At 34.8% G+C, this 18,714-nt stretch overlaps 1 protein-coding gene across 26 annotated transcripts in view; it reads right to left on the bottom strand.

Annotated features, from left to right (window-relative positions):
• The window catches only part of DLG2 (discs large MAGUK scaffold protein 2), a 2,299,762-nt gene that overhangs the window by 1,479,333 nt on the left and 801,715 nt on the right, over positions 1-18,714 (bottom strand). For 7 of the 26 annotated variants that reach the window (XM_035264070.3, XM_002754735.7, XM_009007334.5 and 4 more), the window contains exon 1: positions 14,633-14,937. The exons of the other annotated variants lie outside the window; for them this stretch is intronic. In XM_035264070.3, coding sequence (XP_035119961.1) covers positions 14,633-14,674 — 42 coding nt within the window. In that variant the 5' untranslated portion in view covers positions 14,675-14,937. Of the gene's footprint in view, positions 1-14,632; positions 14,938-18,714 lie in introns of those variants that run through there. 26 annotated transcript variants of the gene reach the window in all.

The following is an 18,714-nucleotide window of genomic DNA, read 5'->3' as shown; positions in this document are numbered from 1 at the left end:
GACCACTTAGAACATGGCAGAGAACAATTTCCATTCCAAGAAAACCTGTCTGTACCCAGTCATAGGGTTTGCATTCTCCCAAGACAATATAAATACCTAAGTTCTCCATTGAGAAGAGTGGTCATGCATTTGAAAGCCAGTACATTTTAATGGAAAAAGTACTGCACATTAACTCTCTGGACCAGTCGCTTAACCTCCTTGGACTGTGGCTAAGAGTTGAAACTTGGAATCTTGAAGTTCCCTTTTAAATCTAGCATTCAATGATTGCATCAAGATCTCAGAACTACAGAGCCAGAAAGATTCTTGCCCATCCTCTCTGTCTGTCTCAGGATAGGGAGGAAGAGAGTTAACCACACTGATTATAAAAACCCTTTCAGAATATCAAGGTCAAGGACCTCTATCCATGGAAAGAATGAGTTAGCCTTTAGTCTCCAGAGCAGTGTTGTCTAAGAAAAATATAGCAATAAGTACCACAAATGAGAGCCATAGATGTACTTTTAAATTTTTTAGTAGCCTCATTGAAAAAATGTGGAGAAAAACAGGTGGGATCAATTCTAATAATATATTTTATTTAAACTAATATATCTGAAATCAATTCAACATATAATCAAAGATAAAGATTAATGAGATGCTTCACTTTTTTTGTACTAAATCTTCAAAATGTAATATGCATCTTACAATGCATCTCAGTTCAGACTAGCAATATCACAAATGCTCAACAGCCAGTGTCCAGTGGTTACGAACAGTATGACTCAAGGGAGTCCTACTGATAGTTATTCTATCAGACAGTACATACTCAAGCATAGCCCTAGGGACATTCACGCTTCTCCCCAACATGAGGGTTTAGACTTGAAATTTGTTGCTGTAGCTGAATTTGATACGGATTTTTAAGGCTTTTATTCTCAGGAAGTTTCCCCTGTGAGTAGAAACAATGCCCTTACTTACACCTCATCAGAAAGAAAGACTGGGAATTAGCTTTCACATTATGTCGTCGAGAAGGGTGGGACATCATTGAGAAAGGAAGGAATCTACCATTGACTCAGTTTCTTTTATGTATAAGACACCACGACGGGCTTGTAAGATGGAATGCTAATGTCTATCACATAAACAAAGATTTTGTTGAAAAACTTACATGCTTTAAACATAAAATTTCAGGTCCAGAAACCTGAAACTCCTTTCCCAGTCTTTGAAACCCTGCATTGACGACCTTTTAACCAGCCTGGGCTAAATCTTTCCTAAACAGTATCTGAGGTTTCTCTCTGTTCTTACTCTTTCTTAGCTAAGCAACAAAACTGTTTTGATCATTTCTTCATAAGATTACTGAATCAAAACCAATTCTAGCATCTTTTCCTTGATCTTTAAACAGAGGATTAATGTCTTCACTTTTTAAAATTATTATCACTTTTATATAAACTCTCAGAAAGAAAAGTCAGCAGTTCTGGAAGACAAAATTTTGTGTATAGAAAGACTAGCTTTGCCATTTTCTTGCTATGTGACTTTGGTTTTGCTAATGTGCATTTGTAACTTTCAGTTTGAGAGTCTGGTTAGTGGCAGCAGTAACCCTCACCTGACAAGGTTTTTATACTGATTAAAATAAATAAAAATTAAGAAATTTCTGGCATACGAAAAAGCAAACATTGAGTAAATTCTTTTCTCCTGCAATTTACTCCGGTCCCATTATATACTACTGCTCTTTTGACCCATTCCGAGAGGTGGCCTCTTCCCAGGAGTAGTATCTATCTATCCAAATAGACTCAGTAAGAATTATACATGGAAACAGGACCTCAGGGCTTTTTCCCCCCTCAGCCTACTCAATTAAATTGCAGTAAGACATTTTATGTGCATTTTTCCTCTGGAGGATATATTACCCCTTATGTTAAGACTGTATCAAAAATATTCTGCCCAGGATGTTCCCATGAGATTTGATGGCACGGACCATCTCTTTTGCCCAGCCAAAGCCCTGCATCCTCCCTCTGGCCACTTCTGTCTTACAGGCTCTGCAGATTGTGCTGCACTCCAGGGAACATGGCTTTGTTTAGTTCTGAAGGAGGGGATAATGAGGGAAGAGGTGAGAATCACCAAATGCTGTAAAAATCAATGTTATTGACTGCTGGACAAAAGGAAAAGGAAAACAGCCTTGCTGACTGCTGAGGACTAGAAGGAAGGGAGGAAATTGGAGGTGGGCAGCAGATATTCCTAATGAGAATGGGCAGACATCCCTGACTGAGTGATTAAAGATCAGCAGTTTTGTCTAACCAACCTCTATCCTCCTTCAGCCTCTACTGCTCTAATCATTTCTGCAAAACTATCTTCTAAATTGTTTATAAGAATGAAAACAATGTTTTAGGTCTAAGGGAAAAAGTGAGTGCTATATTGGTGAAGCTTACATTTTTCTTTAATGTACTTGTAATTTTTCTTATCTGCTATTTTCATTACCCGAATTTTTTTCCTGAACTAGTCAACTTCTTTCCTAAAAATTTTAAAAATAGATGGAATATTTTTTTTACTTCAAATTAAATTCAATAACTCATTATCACCTATTACATATAGACACAAATAACATTTCTTATTAATGACTCTGGTCCTGGTACAGAAAACAGTGTTTAGCACCTAAGAGAGACTCAGTTAATGTTTACTTCTAAAAAATGAATTGGAAAAGATACATAATTCACATTCTGTAAAGAAAAACAGGCATAAACATCTCCAAAACAAGGAATATGCAAGTGTTATACTAGTAATGCACAATGCATTAGGGTTACAATAGAAGTACAAAGTAATAACCATATAGAAAACAAAGAATTTATATCTTGGAGAAGAAACTAACTGGCAGGGTCTAGAAGGACGAAACAATTATTACATTGAGAAAAGGAAAGGTAAATATTTTTCTGTACTGAAGTGACAGATAAAGCAAAAGAAATTAGAATGAAAGATAATTATTAATAATGTTCTTGAATTTACAAAGTAATGCCATATATGTTATCTTGCTTATGCTTCATGGCAACCCAATAATGTGCAATGTTACTACTTTGTTGTTGTTTTAAGATATCTTCCATGGACAGAAAACATTATGTGGAACTCTTTTAGTTTGTGAAATTAATATTTAATTGGTAAAGTTATAAATTCAAATATATTGCTTAACTTTTAAATTTTAATTATAATTGTACTATTTTATGTATAAATTTATCAAGTTTTTTACAATCACCAAGAGTTTATATGACTAAATCAATTTTTCATTAAATATTTTAACCTATATTTATAAATTTAATATATTAAAAATTTAAAAGTATTTTAACTAAACACAAAAAACTTCTCAAGTACTTAAATCATTCTTTTAAATCTAATAAATATTAATAAAACAAAGTGGGAGGCATTTTAAACTTCCTATGTGTTCCAATACAACTTACAAATGTTAAGATTTTAAAATATTTTTTATCTTAAAATTGCAAGTGAAAATCCATTCCTTGACATCCAAACACCAATCTTCTGTTAAATGCTCTACTATGGCAAATTTTCTTTAAAAACACAAATATATATAACCAAATGTATATAAGTATTAACATAAAAAATATTAATAAAAGAGTTTACTTTCCTCCATTATTCTGTAATTAATCTAAATCTTTTTGGGATTAGCGACCTCTTTGTACCAAAGAAACAATTATGCAAATTTTGTGACTGGTTTCTCAAGCAATTTGGAGAGTGGTTATATTTAGCTGATTACTGTTGTATATTATGTAGAGGTCTTGGCTGGGAAACATATAACTGCCGATATTGCAGTTAATTTCTCTCACCTTCTCAACTGTAAAACTAAACATCATTTTATCATCAATATTCCAAAATTTTACAAAGGAGGTAAGTTCTAGCTCATGTTCTTGGGATCCAAAGTATACCATAAGGAAATGTTCAGCTACATAAGCAAGTTTGCGACGACCACCAAATTTAAAGCTAACCTTCACTGCTTCAGTTAACATTTCCTTGGCTTTCCTAAAATATTTTAACATCTTCTGAATGAATCCTGCATATATCTGAGACTTTTTTTTTTTTTGTCTAAAGGCTTGCTCATGATACTAGGTAGATCCTTATCATTACCATGTCAGTTATACCATCTTGAAATTAAGCATGAGAAAAATAGATTTACTCACCAAGAAGTATTGCAGACTACTTTGTGAATAGAGATGACAAATTTTAAACCCAGGCTTTCTACCAAACATCCCAGTTTTTCCACATGTCCTCTATGGCATGAGCCATGGATGGGAAGTATAGCTGGTTCGATTCAGGCTGTGTGGGCTGAATGGAAATAGCAGTAGGTCGGGCAGAAGGTAGTGATAAAAAGTGGCTGAGGCCATCATGAGGATGAAAATGTTGATGGCAGTAAGAAACATATAAGCTCTTGAACAGAGAAATGGATGACCAGTTCTTATCTGTATTTAAGAAAAATAAGTCTGAATACGGGGAGGACAAATTTGGAGAGGACAGAGGTAGATTAGGGAAGCCAGTCACAATGTTCTGGAGCAACACAGTGAGAGAAAATGAGAGCCTCCACTGAGGAAAAGAGAGGCGAAAAGTAGAAGAAATTACTAGATTCTTTAGGATTTGTGGATTTATTATCTCTCCATGGTGGCTGGAGAGTAAAAATGATTTCAGTGTTTTCAATCTAAGTACCTGGGAGAAAGTGATACTAAGGAAATTGTCTGGTTGGCTTGTGTTTAAAAGAATCATTAAAAACCCAGCTCAAATCCATTATTTGCCAGGGTTGGGTATTGAGACAGTATTAGGAGACTAGCTAGAGAAACTTTTATATTAAGTATATGTTTTTTCCCCCAGTTTGAACTACAATGGCAATGATCCTTTTGAAATTCAGACTCATTATATATATTTTTTCCCAACTGCATCTCATTTCGAAACTATTCCAAGGCAACACTTGAAAGCTTTCTATCCTCTGCTGAAAAGTAATGGTCCAAGAAAAAACAATGCTTTCAGTCCCTACTTACCTGTATTTACGTAGTTTCCAAAAAGAGAATGAAAAAGCTTCCCTATTATGTAGCCACTTTAAAAGAAGCCTCTGAATAATTATTAATGACAATGTTCTTATATCATGGTATGAGCAAAAACACATGACAAATATTATATCATAATTCAATGTACACACATTCATATACACATATATATAGGAAAAAAGAAAATAATACACATTTCTACATATGAATAGCAAGAATATGAGGAAGTATACATTTTTGCCCATTTCTGCCCTTCTATAATTTCTATAATAAACATATATTACCTTTGTAAGGTTAAAAACAGTTGAAAAATGTAATGTATTCTGACTCACTTAAAACTGATTCATTAGTTTACTTTTCCTAATGAGTCTGAAGGAGTGCAGTTTATAAATTAGTCAACTAAACATCCAACACAAACTCAAAGGGTTCTTTTATTTACACCAAGATTCAGAGATCCATTTCAGAAATCCACCTTACTCTCTCTCATCCAGGCTCATCGTAAACTCCATTGTACCAATTTCCATTTCCAAAGTAAGTAACCCCTGAAAAACTAAGTAGACACTTTTAAAATAAATTTATGTGTACCTTTTTAAAATTCAAAATCTAGTTATACCTATACAAATAAATAATAAATCCATTTAAAAACTCAAAATAAGCCTCCCATATTCATCTTTCATTTTAAAGAAAGGTATTCCCTTGGCTTCTTTCAAATTCTGCCTATGTGAAAGTGTCAAAGTCTGAACAGAAAGAAAAAATAAAACACTTCCAGTTTAAATTTGAGAAATATTTAAGGCCAGATCCTCCCAAGGTTAAATCACTTTTTATTTTATTGTCTACTTTTCTCTTGTCAATTATTAAGAGCTAGGTTCTACAAGACACAGTACAATACCACTTCATCATGGGAAGTTTAATACCTTATCTACTGTATTAATACCAAGTGCATATTTTAGCATATAGGTTTCTTTCAACAGGTGCTCATACTTCAATTTGTTATGAAGTCTTTTAAGTATAAGCACCCCACCCCTGACCCCAGATCCATGGGAGAATATTTCTGGGAGAATATTTCACCCACAATAATTCTTTTGGATCTTAGCTAATGAAAGAAACTGTGACACACTCAAGTCAGGGGAAACTGAGATCTGTTGAGTCACTAAATCTAATAGGCGAAAGGAACGCCCAGTGAAGTCATCAAAACCAAAAGGATGCAAAGCTGTTCTTTCAAGGCAGTAGCCTGCCCTAAGCATTGGTACCTGAGCCCGGCATTTATTGTGGTCCCACCAGTTACTTGCTGTGAAGCCTGGAACAAGGGACTAAACCTCCTCCATGCAGTCCTTTCACATGTAAAAATAGGTTTAATAGAAAACTCTCTCTTGGAGATACTGTGAAGATGAAATGAGTAAGGTGCACACTGCCTGACCAATCATAAATACTAAGCAAACATTAGCTATTATTATTAGGAATACTGAGGTATGCAGGTGAGTAGGCTAAATCCCAAAGGCCAGGGCCAGGGAAGTAAGCACCAAACTATGAATTCCCAGAGGAATATGCTAATCAGTAAATGAACCAGACTATATGGAGAAGCCCTGTGTTCAGTCTAAGACTTTTACACATTCCCTACTTGCTGTTGGCTGACTGCTGTAATTCATCATCTTTTCATTTGCATATTCCTAATTGAGGTTGTATTTTTCTTAAGGCAGGGAACATGTTACAATGTTTTTCAAATTATGAGTTATGACTCATTCTACACCCCTTCAAACTCAATAAAGGTTAATGAAGTAATCTTTTAAATGGGTCAATATGAACTGTATTTCCCCAGTTATTTTTCTGATTATAATACATTTAGTTAATTTTGATCAACATTATAAAAGAGAGACATTTTTAAAAGTTGTAATGGAAAATATCACAATGCATAACTTGGTAAAAGTAAGTTTTGCTTTTTTAAAACATACTTGGAATTTTAAATTTGTTTCTTACTACATGTTGCAATCCAACTTTGGAAAATCTTTGGATCTATATGTTACTCAGACAACTATTATTAAAACATAGCAGTTTCTGAACACATTTGAGAATTCCAAACATATGCTATATGATAGTGTTTTCTAAACTTGTCTTATGAATGATTTACCTAGGGTCATTTTCAGATTCCCAGGCTGCTTTCTTAAGATTCTGATGTTGGAAACATACTGTCATAATGAACATTAGAGAGGATATTAATTAGAGATTAATTAATTAATCTTAATTTTTCATTAGAAAGTCAACCCACCTAGTTGTGCATCTCTTCTTACTTGGTGGTAGCACATCCAGTCTAAAGAGGTACTTTATAAAATATGTCCAGCTATTTGAATGGCTAACATTCATTCATTCGTCTGGTATTTATCAAATATTTATTAATCATTTGTCATGTGCAAGGCAATGGGTACAAAAAAACATATAAGAGACACAGTTCCTGCCCTTAAGGAGCCTATAGTTGACTCATTTAAGAACTAGGGCAGCATCCTCTGAGGATCAGAAGAGCCGAGACCAAAAGAAAATTAAATCATGAATGCATATGTATGACTCAAGTCTTGGGTAACGTACCATCTAAAAATGTTCAGAGGATTAAGAAGCAGTAAAACTGCATGGTAATTACTTATCAAAGCATTTTTTTCTAATTAATATAGCAGAGCTGAAAACCCACACATCACACCTAAGGAGGACTCAATATCAGTATAGATAAAAGACAAAGAAGAAGATAGATATCAAAATTATAATTACAAACAGAATTGAACAACCTGCCCCCAGTCCCACTGGCACCAACCTGATCTAAGTTTTCAACATCCCTCCCCTGGATTACTGCAGGAATTTCTAACTGGTCTCTCTGCTCCTGCCCTTTTTTCCTTAAAGTCTCTTTTCAACACAGCAACCTGAGTGGTCCTATTTAAACATTAGCTAGCCTGTAATCCCAGCACTTTGGGAGGCAGACGTGGATGGATCATGAGGTCAAGAGATCAAGACCATTCTGGCCAACATGGTAAAACCTTGTCTCTACTAAAAAATACAAAAATTACATGCGGCGCATGCCTGTAGTCCCAGCTACTTGGGAGGCTAAGGCAGAAGAATTGCTAGAACCCGGGAGGTGGAGACTGCAGTGAGCCGAGATGGCACCACTGTACTCCAGCCTGGCACCTGGCAACAGAGCCAGACTCTGTCTCAAAAAAAAAAAAAAATTAGGTAAATCATGTGACTCTTCTGTTCAAAACCTAGCTGGCTTCCCATCTCACTGAGAAAAGACTAGCCTACAAAGTCCTACACGATCTCTTCACTGTGACATGTTCTTGACCTTTCTCTCTTCAGCCACGCTGGCTTCTTATAGGTTCTTAACATGCCAGCAGGCTTCTAGCTCAGGGACTTTGCACTTACACTTGCTGTTACCTTTTCCAACAAGTATATTTTGTTTACATCTTTTAGATCTTTATTCCAAGTCATATTCTCAGTGAGACCTTCACTAACTGTCTTATCTAAAACTTTAAACCAATGCATCCCCCAATGCACACCTCCAATTTCCTTCCATGATTTTTTGTCTTAACACTTATCACTATATACCATGTATTTTACTTAACTGTCTTGCTTATTTTCTACCTACCTCACTATGATGTAAGTTCTATAAGGGCAAGGATTATTGTCTGTTTTATTTCACCCTTATTTATAACATTAAGTTAGTTCCTGACTCATAATAGGTACTCATCAAATATTTGGTGAAGGATGAATGTAGAATACAAAAGAAAGCCTCAGGCCTGACTCTGGCCAACATGTATTAGAAAGAAGCCAAGAAAAGGGATGGCAAGGTCATACTCTGTAAGACATATGCAATTTTATTGTTTACTTAATTCCTTACCTAATTTTAAAAAGAGATTTGAGATGTCCATAACATAGTAACAGTAATTTTCATATCTATACTATCTATTCAGGAAGGTTGTTAAAAAGGTTTCCAGTGAAACAGACCTGATTTACAAGGTGACTTCACTGGCACTTAATAATTGTAATATTAGGCAAGTTATTTTTGTTCCCTAAACTTTAGTTTCCTCATCTATAAAATAATAATGACCAAATTGCATAAATTTTAGGTCACTGGGAAGCATTTGAGAAAATACGTGCAAACTTATTGGTGTAGTCCATCGTTTATACTAAGAGTTTCACAAACGGTAGCTATTATTGCTATTGTTCAATGTGCTGTTTTATTCTTTATTAACTCTTTGTTTCATTTTTTTAAGTTTTCAGTTAATGGGCTTTATTAGAAATTGTAAATCTAATGCATTAACTAGGCTTAGGTATTATATACCCAATATACCAAATTGGTCTCCAAATGGCTCACAACCATTTGGAGACCGTAGCTTACAAACATTTGGAGACCGAACTAAAGGAGCCCGGTGAGGAACTAATAAATTATAGGTATCCTGAAAGAGATAATTATTCAACTGGAACCTAAGAGGTACCATCTCTGACTTGTTATGAGCCATAGGTGTTACTCAAACTGTCCACACATTCTGATTCATAATTCCAAGCCCTGCCTACAACAAATTATGTGTTTATTAAAAGCATCAAAATGTGGGACGCATCATAGGATCTAGCAAAGAGTAGGAGTCAGCAGCATAAGGAGACAGAGTTTCTGGAAGTTTCTTTTTCAACTAGTCCACTGATCATTTTTTGAATTCCTAAATATAAATAAGCTATCAGAAAAAAAGATTAAAAAAATAGTTTATAGTTCCTGTCTTTAAAAATCTTAAAATTTAGTTGGGGTGAGGGCAATACCCAAACATAAACAAAATTAACTACCAGTATAAAATAATAATGCAAGTGATGATATGAGGCAATATAAGATTTATTGCCATAAATGATGGAGAAATTACACTCACTAAATCAAAGGAGAGATAAAGCATGGGAATTAGTGTGACTGGGTTCCAGTTCTTGGATGATAGGTACAGACACCCTGTACTGTTTATTAAAGGAAGGACAGAATTTAGACAAATATGGTCACTGCAAGGAAAGGACTCCCATTGCAGGAAAAAATTTCTAGAAATGATCAGGGGCAGAAAAGGGCGGGGTGCTTGGAAAAGAGCAATTTCACTGAATAAACCTGGTGAAAATGAGCATTATAAATGCCTGAATTCTAGAGTGTTTAGGATTCAATAAATTGTTTTAGTGTGAATTATTGATTCCCTCCAAACTAGCTCTACAACCTGGCCAAGCAGATCCAAAAGGGTTTGTGACTTCATGTAAATGGCTTGTGAATGCCAAAGCCATTACTATTCAAACTGAAGCCTATATGACTTCAAAATTATGAGGTTTTCTTCTTTTTTTCTTCCTCTCAAAATAATTTAACAAGCATTAAGATAAACAATCTGAAAGGAAGCTGAGTGAATAAAAAAGAAGTCTGAGACTCAGTTAATGCATTCATTTAAAGTATCTCTTGAGTACCTGCTATATACTTTGCATTATTCTTTGTGCTGACGATATAAAGGTGAACAAAATAAACTAAAACTCCAGGTTCCATGGCGCAAACATGAAAATATATGCGTATGTTTCATTGTGATAGTTATTATAGGGAGACAGGAAATATTATACCTAAATACATCTCTCATTAATTATAGATATATTTTAATTGGGCTCAAATTCATAATGCAATTCTTATTGAAGGCAACTCTAGAGCCTTATTGCTACTTGGAGGTCTTTATTTTCTCAATGATGAGTTAAATTGATTGAGTTATTACCATAGTCTAAGAACTTTTTATAGTGTTTACATGCCTTACTTAACATAATCCTTATAATAGCTAAGAGCTATTATTATACCTCTTTTACAGATGAGAAAAAAACTAAACTTTCTGAAGCTATGTAATACATGGGGAAGACAAGTTCAAATGTAGTTCTTTTGAAATCCCCAAAATCCATGATTAAAAACCATTCTGTTATACATTTTTTCTTAAAAGTTATTGCATTTTCCCTCAGTGAATTTTAAAATAAAGGAGCAGAATTCTTGAATTTATACAGTAGGCAGCAAGATTTACTATAAAAAGTAGTAAGTCAACACTCAAGAGAACCTGCTTCTGACACAATGTGAAACAGAGTAACTAGTCATTTTCTCTCTCTACCTTAGTTTTCTTGCCTGTACTATTGGTCTAATACTTGTGATTCACATTTCACAGATTGTGGGTTTGTGAGTGTACATGTGGTTATGTTTGTAGCAGCAATGAAAAAAGAAAAACAGTGAGATGAAGAACACAAAGTTATTCAGAAAATTATCATCAGTGTCATTACCTTGAAAAATACAGCCATTTCCAAAGATGAAAATGATACAGACATCTGATGCAACAAGCTTCCTGTATGTTTTCTCATTAAAGATGCACTTTTCATAAAATATGGACAATTTCAGATGGAAATTAAACTACATGTGTACATGATGATCACATTGCTTCATTTTAGTGAGTAGACTAAAACTAAATTGTTCTAATCATATTTTGTAAAAAGTTAAAATAAAAATCCTAGCCAATGTAATGTGAATCTTTATCAAACTCTATTTAAAACTAACAAGAAAACACAGGTTATAAATAATGCCCAGTGATTAGAAGTTTTCATTCCTTTCATTTCCTTCTGTTGAAAGCTCTTCTTCTAGAAAATAGGTAGCAAAGTAACACAATTTCCAAAGAGTTAGATTGTGATGACCACTCAGTCAGTTCTCAGAGCATTGGTTTATCTTTTCTTTGTTTATAATTTACTCTATTATTTTACTCTTCAGCCTTGTAAGAGCCCATGTCTAACCATTTCAAACTATTTGCAGCTCTTTGAAGTGCTCTGCTTCTTAGCTCCATGCTTTTGACACTCCTTTTACCCAGCATGCCTTCCTTACTCAACATCTTTGGCAAAAGTCCATTAGCTGTCAAGATTCAATTTAAAGGTGACCTCACAGCGAAACCTTTCTTGATCAGTTCAGGTAAAATTAGCCTGTGATTTTGTTTGTTTGTTTTCTTTGCTTGTTTCTTTCTTCTATAATAATGCCCTGCATAGATGTCCATTATAAGTCAGAAATACTTCAAAGCATTTATTTGTTTATAGTCTATGTCTTTTTCTAGACTGGAAGCTTCTTAAAAGCAAGTACTGTTTCTATTTATCTTAGTTTCCAAGACTCTAGCATGGTTCATAAATCCTAGATGTCATTCCAAAAATTTCAATAGATGAATGAATAAATGGTGACACATGAGTCACATTCGGAAGTCTGTAAATATGTGTGTGTGTCTGTGTGTGTGTGTGTGTGTGTGTGTGTGTCTACACCAGTGGTCCATATTTAACATCTTGTTACATAAAAACATGTAAAATGTCTAAAAACATACCACTCTCAATAAAATTCTTTGAGTTATACATTATAAAATTCTAATTAACAAAAAAGTTTATTCTAGAATAAAAGATTATGACTCTAGTGGTCTAATGTGTGCATAAAAAAATAGACAAGAAATGTTTCTATCCTTTGAATTTTAACCACCTTAAAGTTTTGGGAACTGTAACAATGATCATGTTAAATCATGGCAAACATGAGAAACTATATACCATAAGCACGTATTTGGCAGAACCAAGTGAATAAGTAGTGCTTGTAACAATAGAAATAAAAGCAAACACTTTTAAAATGTAATATAAATAAAACAAAAATCAAAATAGATAAAAATATTAGATGAAGCTTTATTGCACCAATGCCATAAAATAACAGAACGCAAATGAACTGTAAACTCTTTTTGCAAAACTTGCTATCTCATAAAAACAAGATAACCCTAAAAAATTACAAATTATTCAAGGAAATACAAGAGCTAATTATTGAAAATGTAGACGCATAATTAAAATCAAAACTAATCTACTCAAAGGAAGGTTATACATGTTGTATGTGGCAATGCATATGGTCTCAATTTCTATCAATAAATACATGAGAAGTATCTGTATCTCAGTACAGATTAGCCAAAGTACTAGGAATTTATTATTCAAAAGTAATCTGTATTTAGTTAAGATATTGTTAATGAAGTTTTTATTTTCTTGCTTTTGAGTTTAAAAGAGAAAAAATTTAAAGCTAAATTCATAAAGACAACTGTTAGTAGATAAGAGTAAAAAGAAATTTCCCAAAGCCCAGTATGAAAGAAACTTTGGACTTAGCTTTTCCTGCACTTCCAAAATATAACATTGAAATATCAAAACAATTGTTATTTCTTTATCTAAATTATTTATGGAGCTTCCTCTGAAGAAAGTACTTTTCTCCTTTCAAAAAGATGAGGAGGGAAAACATTTACAATTTACAGAGTTTACAAAACAATGCACGTCATACCTATACTTTAGAACAGGAGATGATAAGAGAGAAATCCAAGTTGATATTTGGGCATACTCTTGATGTTTTTAATTATTTTTTCATGTTGTTGACTGTCTACATCTTATACATGGAGAAAAGCTGACTACTAAAGTTCATTTAAAAAGTAGTAAAAAAAAATTCTATAGAACTCTGCAAATGATCCACAGAATGCTTCCAGGTTGTAAGTTGTAAAAGAATTGGTCATCGAAACATAAATACTACCTGTTTGAAATTCAAATAGAAAATAAAAAGGCTTACAAAAGAGTGAGCAGCAGGGAGTTCTTTAATAAAACTTGTAAACACAGAAAATGAAACTTTAGTACCCAGACACATTAAAACACTCCCCCAGTAAAATGAAAGGGGGAACACTTGATATTGGACTTAAAAAAAAAAAAGATTTTTATTTTAGGTAGTCTTAACTGCCTCTTAATTTTCTTATTTCTCAAAGGTAATCACTTTCCTTTTGGACTTCTTTCAATAAGAAATATAAGCTCAAACTGTTAACCAAGGATGTAATTCACTTAAATTATGCAACTGGAATTCCACAGCTGGTCTGTCTGGCTTAGTACTGAATGAACACCGTGTCAGAAAACCTTCCCAATAATAATGCCCTGCCCGTGACAAGGGGTAAATCTCCCAAACTTAGGCTCAACTTCAGAGGCTCATTAGCGACAGCAAGTGAATGTCAGTGGGGTGACAGCAGCGGGACAGCAGCGCCCACGCAGCTTAAGCAACCAGCCCACCCAGAGCTGACGATTTGTATAATCAATATCACCAATTCCCAGTGATAATCATTTGTTGATATGCACAGGACAGTCAGGTATCCCACAGATCACATCTAATGCCATTACAGTCACTAGATTTAACCCCCGGGCTCTTAAACAATTCATCTGCAAGAACACAGGCAGCTCACAGCACTTTTTAAAAGAAAGACTAAATCATAATTCAAAGCATGCTCTATAGCTTTTTACCTTCTCAGATTTCTTGGTTCTGGCCTACCTAAATAATTTTCATCTTTTCCTCCCCCCTCTCCACTCTCCAACTATGAGCGTGAACCTGAATTACAAACAGTTAAACCTGAAGGTCACTTCACAGTAGCGTTCCAACATGCTTCCCCAGCGAGGCTGCACGGCAACAATAAAACAAAGCCTTTGCAACCACCTGTAATAATCTGCCTGCTCAGCCAGCAATCCGAAAAGTCCTGAAGCTACACAAGGTAGACATTTTCTGCAGCTGGTTTAACATGTATATTGTGCCCAGTTGCCGGCTCGCCTCCTCTTACCTTCACGTTAGTCCGGAGTGCACAGTAACATGCAAAGAACATTGCAGTAAATAAGGAGCATATGGACCGGTATTCAGCTTCTCAGCACAGCGCAAGCCCCACACACACGATCCTGGGCATGTGCTACTAAAGAGCATCCGTTCCCTCTGTCAGTTTGAAAATGCATTGATCTCTGTTTTCTCTGACTACAAAACGACATGTCTTGAAGGCACTGAGTGAGAGCTCAAAATCTCTTCATTGGCTATATATAGCATTATGCCCAGTAATTTCAATTAGATGAGATTCAGCGTCTGAAAGTTAAGACCTCAGTTGCTTTTCCTTCTAGCATTTTAAATCATTGGATTAAAAAAAAAAGAAAAAGAAGGAGGGGGGAATGAGCTCACTCAGGAAGGAGGGGGGGAAAGGTGAAGAATTGAAATTTAACCAATGAGTTACTTATATTTCTGGAGAGCCCTGGTGTTATCCTATTAAATACTTTACAATGGGATCACATCGGGCAGACTATAAATGAAGAGGAAACCCTTTTCCCTTTGGAGGTTTAATATGAGCTCTGCACTATATTCCAGGCTATTCTGGTGCAGCACCCTGTTTGGCAAATTCTACAAATCACTGCAAACATGTCTCATTCTGCTTCTCCATGTGGAATAGGACCAGGACTAAAGGATCACTGTCACATAAAGTCCCCTAAAATGTGAGCTGGGTTCCTCTGGAGTGATCTGCAGTTACAGGACTGAGAAATGCCACCTTCTCCTACTTCCCTGCCCTGTTACATCTTTTAGGGATATCTAAAGTTTCTAGGATCCATAATAAAACAATGTGGCCAATTTTCCAAAACTATGCTTTATTGGTAAATGACAATCAGTAATAACATGGAGTTGAAATAGAGACAGAAAATTCCAGGGGATAACATAACCTCAGATTCAGTAGCAACTGCTGCTGAATGTAAAATGTTCAGCAGGCTCCGGAAGGGAGACAGCAAGAGAGAAAAATAAAAGCTTCTGTCCCTATAAATCCATAAGGGAAAAAAAAAAAAACAACTTAAAAACATCATCAGATCCTTCTGTCTGTTGTCATTCCTCTCAGGCACCGGATGCTGCAAATTAACTCAATTTTTACTTAATCAGAAAGACAAAGTAAAATTTAGGGTTCTATACCCTTATTTCCAGCCTTGGGAAGCCCTAATTCTCAGCTAGAATTCTAAACCTAACTGGCAAAATGCAAGCAGAAATGAACAGTTTTCACTGCAGCAAAAATAGTGGGAGGAAAAAGAGTGGTTATGTCTTTGCCACGATGCTCCCCATCAGCTTCCAGCAATAGGGAAGATCAGCATAACTCACTAGAAAAAAGCTGCAGTGACTTTTAGGATTTTTCTTTAATATGTTTTGCATAAGCCACCTCCCCTCTGGAGCCTGCAGTAGTGCTGAAGCACCATTAGAGTTACTGGGCATTTCTCCTGGGCAATGAGGTGAGGCAGCTTCAGGAGGAAGCAAGGTATTTAAGGGAGAGAAATTAAAGGAAGAAGAAAAGCAGGATTTTCTATTTCTCTCTTAATGACAAGCATTCAGAAAGTGTCGTCAGTTCTGACTAAATAGCTATTTTGGGCTGTCATTGTTTGTGCCTTTTTTTAGGAAGAAAAAGGCAATCTTATCCTAAGCTGGAGATCCTTTGGCAACGTAAGAGAAGGCAGCCACTTATTTTGATTCCCAGTTCCGTCTGTCTTAGGAGCCTAGGTAATTACAATTGTAAGCACTTAACAATACAACCAGTGACTTCCAGGACATTAAAAAATCCACATGGATGCCCAGCTCTCATCATTCCACAACTTTTTTTTTACCGGCTTTAAATGCAAAACTGAGCATTTCAGTTAACAACACTTCCCCCTCCCAAGGTTATAACAGGTCACATTTCTTGCAGCTCTTCCTAATAAATGAGCCCAAATATTACAACTCAATGCTATGGAAAACATAGGTAAATTTTAAAATGCCTTTCCCCATTGGGGGATTCAGAGAAATTTTTTAAAAACCTGCTTTATTCAACCTGCGAATAAGTACTATTATTTCTTTCCATTAGAAGTTGGCAAAAAAAAGGAAATTTATATATTTTATTATTATTATTATTTTAATAGTTGCCAGGATATTTGGATGGTGCAGGAGAGAAAAACCAAAAAGAGGAGGTGGAAAATGTTACAAATCTCAGAGCAGCTCACAAGCAAGGATTAAATAAAACAAATTACAGGTGAAAAAGTACATGTAGATTTCCCTGTCAAGGCAATCAGGGAGGGCTTCTAATAGGGCTTTAGATACCATTTTAATGTGTATATATTCTTTTAAAAAGGCCCTTAGCCTTAAAAACTTCTTGGCCGGGAGCAGTGGCTCAAGCCTGTAATCCCAGCACTTTGGGAGGCCGAGACGGGTGGATCACGAGGTCGAGAGATCGAGACCATCCCGGTCAACATGGTGAAACCCCGTCTCTACTAAAAATACAAAAAATTAGCTGAGCATGGTGGCGCGTGCCTGTTATCCTAGCTACTTGGGAGGCTGAGGCAAGAGAATTACCTGAACCCAGGAGGCGGAGGTTGCGGTGAGCCGAGATCGCGCCATTGCAGTCCAGCCTGGGTAACAAGAGCGAAACTCCGTCTCAAAGAACAAAACAAAACAAAAAAGCAAAAAAAAAAAAAAAAAAAAAAAAAAAAAAAAGACTTCTTTAAAACACCTGAGTATACTTGTCTAGCCTGTAAAATCCCAGGGCTATACCTGTATATTTACTGCCTAATTTCCTTACGTGGACTAGGGTAGCCAACTTACTATTCTTATTTTATAGATGCAGGAAATGAGGCATTAACTACAACAGCAATGTCTCACTAAAGAATATTCCATATTTTTAGGCAAAGAATTCAGCAAAATAGTATATATGCAAGAAGAATAACATTTGCTATAGTAGAAGAAAGTTGTAACTGACTGCACATTTTCAGAAGCAGTAGAGTAAGTCTAGGCTTCAATACTGCAAGTTGGAAGTGAGTAGTCCTGGAAAATCACTTCCATGCCAGATTCTTTTATCATTTGTAAAATGTGGATAATATGTATCTCGAAGTGCCTATTGAGAATATTAAAGATGAACCCTGACATCAAAATAATGTCTAGATGGATCAATGATTTAACTATAAAAATTGAAACTGTAAACATATTAGAAGAAAACACAGATTTGGTTTTGTATAATATTAAAGTTAAGGAGCCTAAAGCCTTGCAAGAAAAGATAGACAATTGTGACTATATGAAAATATAAAATTTCTCCATGAGTAAATAATATAAAATGACAAACAACAAACTGGGAAACTATTTACAACACATTCCATGGGAAATTGTCTTAATATACAAAGAATTTTCATAAGTCACTAAGAGAAAATATAAAACTGAATAAAGCAGACAAAGAACATAAAGTAGTAATTCACAAAAAGAGCACAAAACACATTAACAATGTTCAACTTCATATTTAAGAAAAATCATTAAAAAAGAGGTTATTAAATCAACACATCAAGGACTAATGGAGATGCATTAACTGTTGAAACCTTTTTGGAAGGTAATTTGGAATTATCTATCAAATATTTAAAAAGGAAAATTCTCTTTGATGTAGTGATTCAACTTCCAGGAATTTATCCCAGATATATATGTGTGTGTGTGTATCTAAAAAATATCCATCACTATGTTTTTTAAATTAGTTTATTTATAACATAGGAATGTAAGATATATATACAAATTCTTATGTGGAAAGATGTCCAAGTTATATATAATATTATATGTAAAAATAAGGTTACCAAAGAGCTGATATTGTACAGGCCTATTCGTATTTGTATATTTGCATACACTTGTAGGTACAGGTGTAGAGTGTGTGTTTGTAAGATTTTAAGTGTTGCTATTGGCTTAGGAAGGGATGGATGACATTATCTTTCAATTTTTATTTTATACCTCTATACTATAAAAGAATCATTCACAACGAACAACTTATCCAACTACCCCTGTCAGTAAATGAGAGAAGTAAAGATATAGGGAAGAAGCAAATACTAGAAACATGTATTTTTTGCTTCA

Source organism: Callithrix jacchus, chromosome 10 (genome assembly GCF_049354715.1).
Source record: "Callithrix jacchus isolate 240 chromosome 10, calJac240_pri, whole genome shotgun sequence".
NCBI classification, from domain to species: Eukaryota; Metazoa; Chordata; class Mammalia; order Primates; family Cebidae; genus Callithrix; species Callithrix jacchus.
The sequence above is the reverse complement of the archived record's forward strand: the minus strand, read 5'-3'. Positions and strand labels throughout refer to the sequence as shown.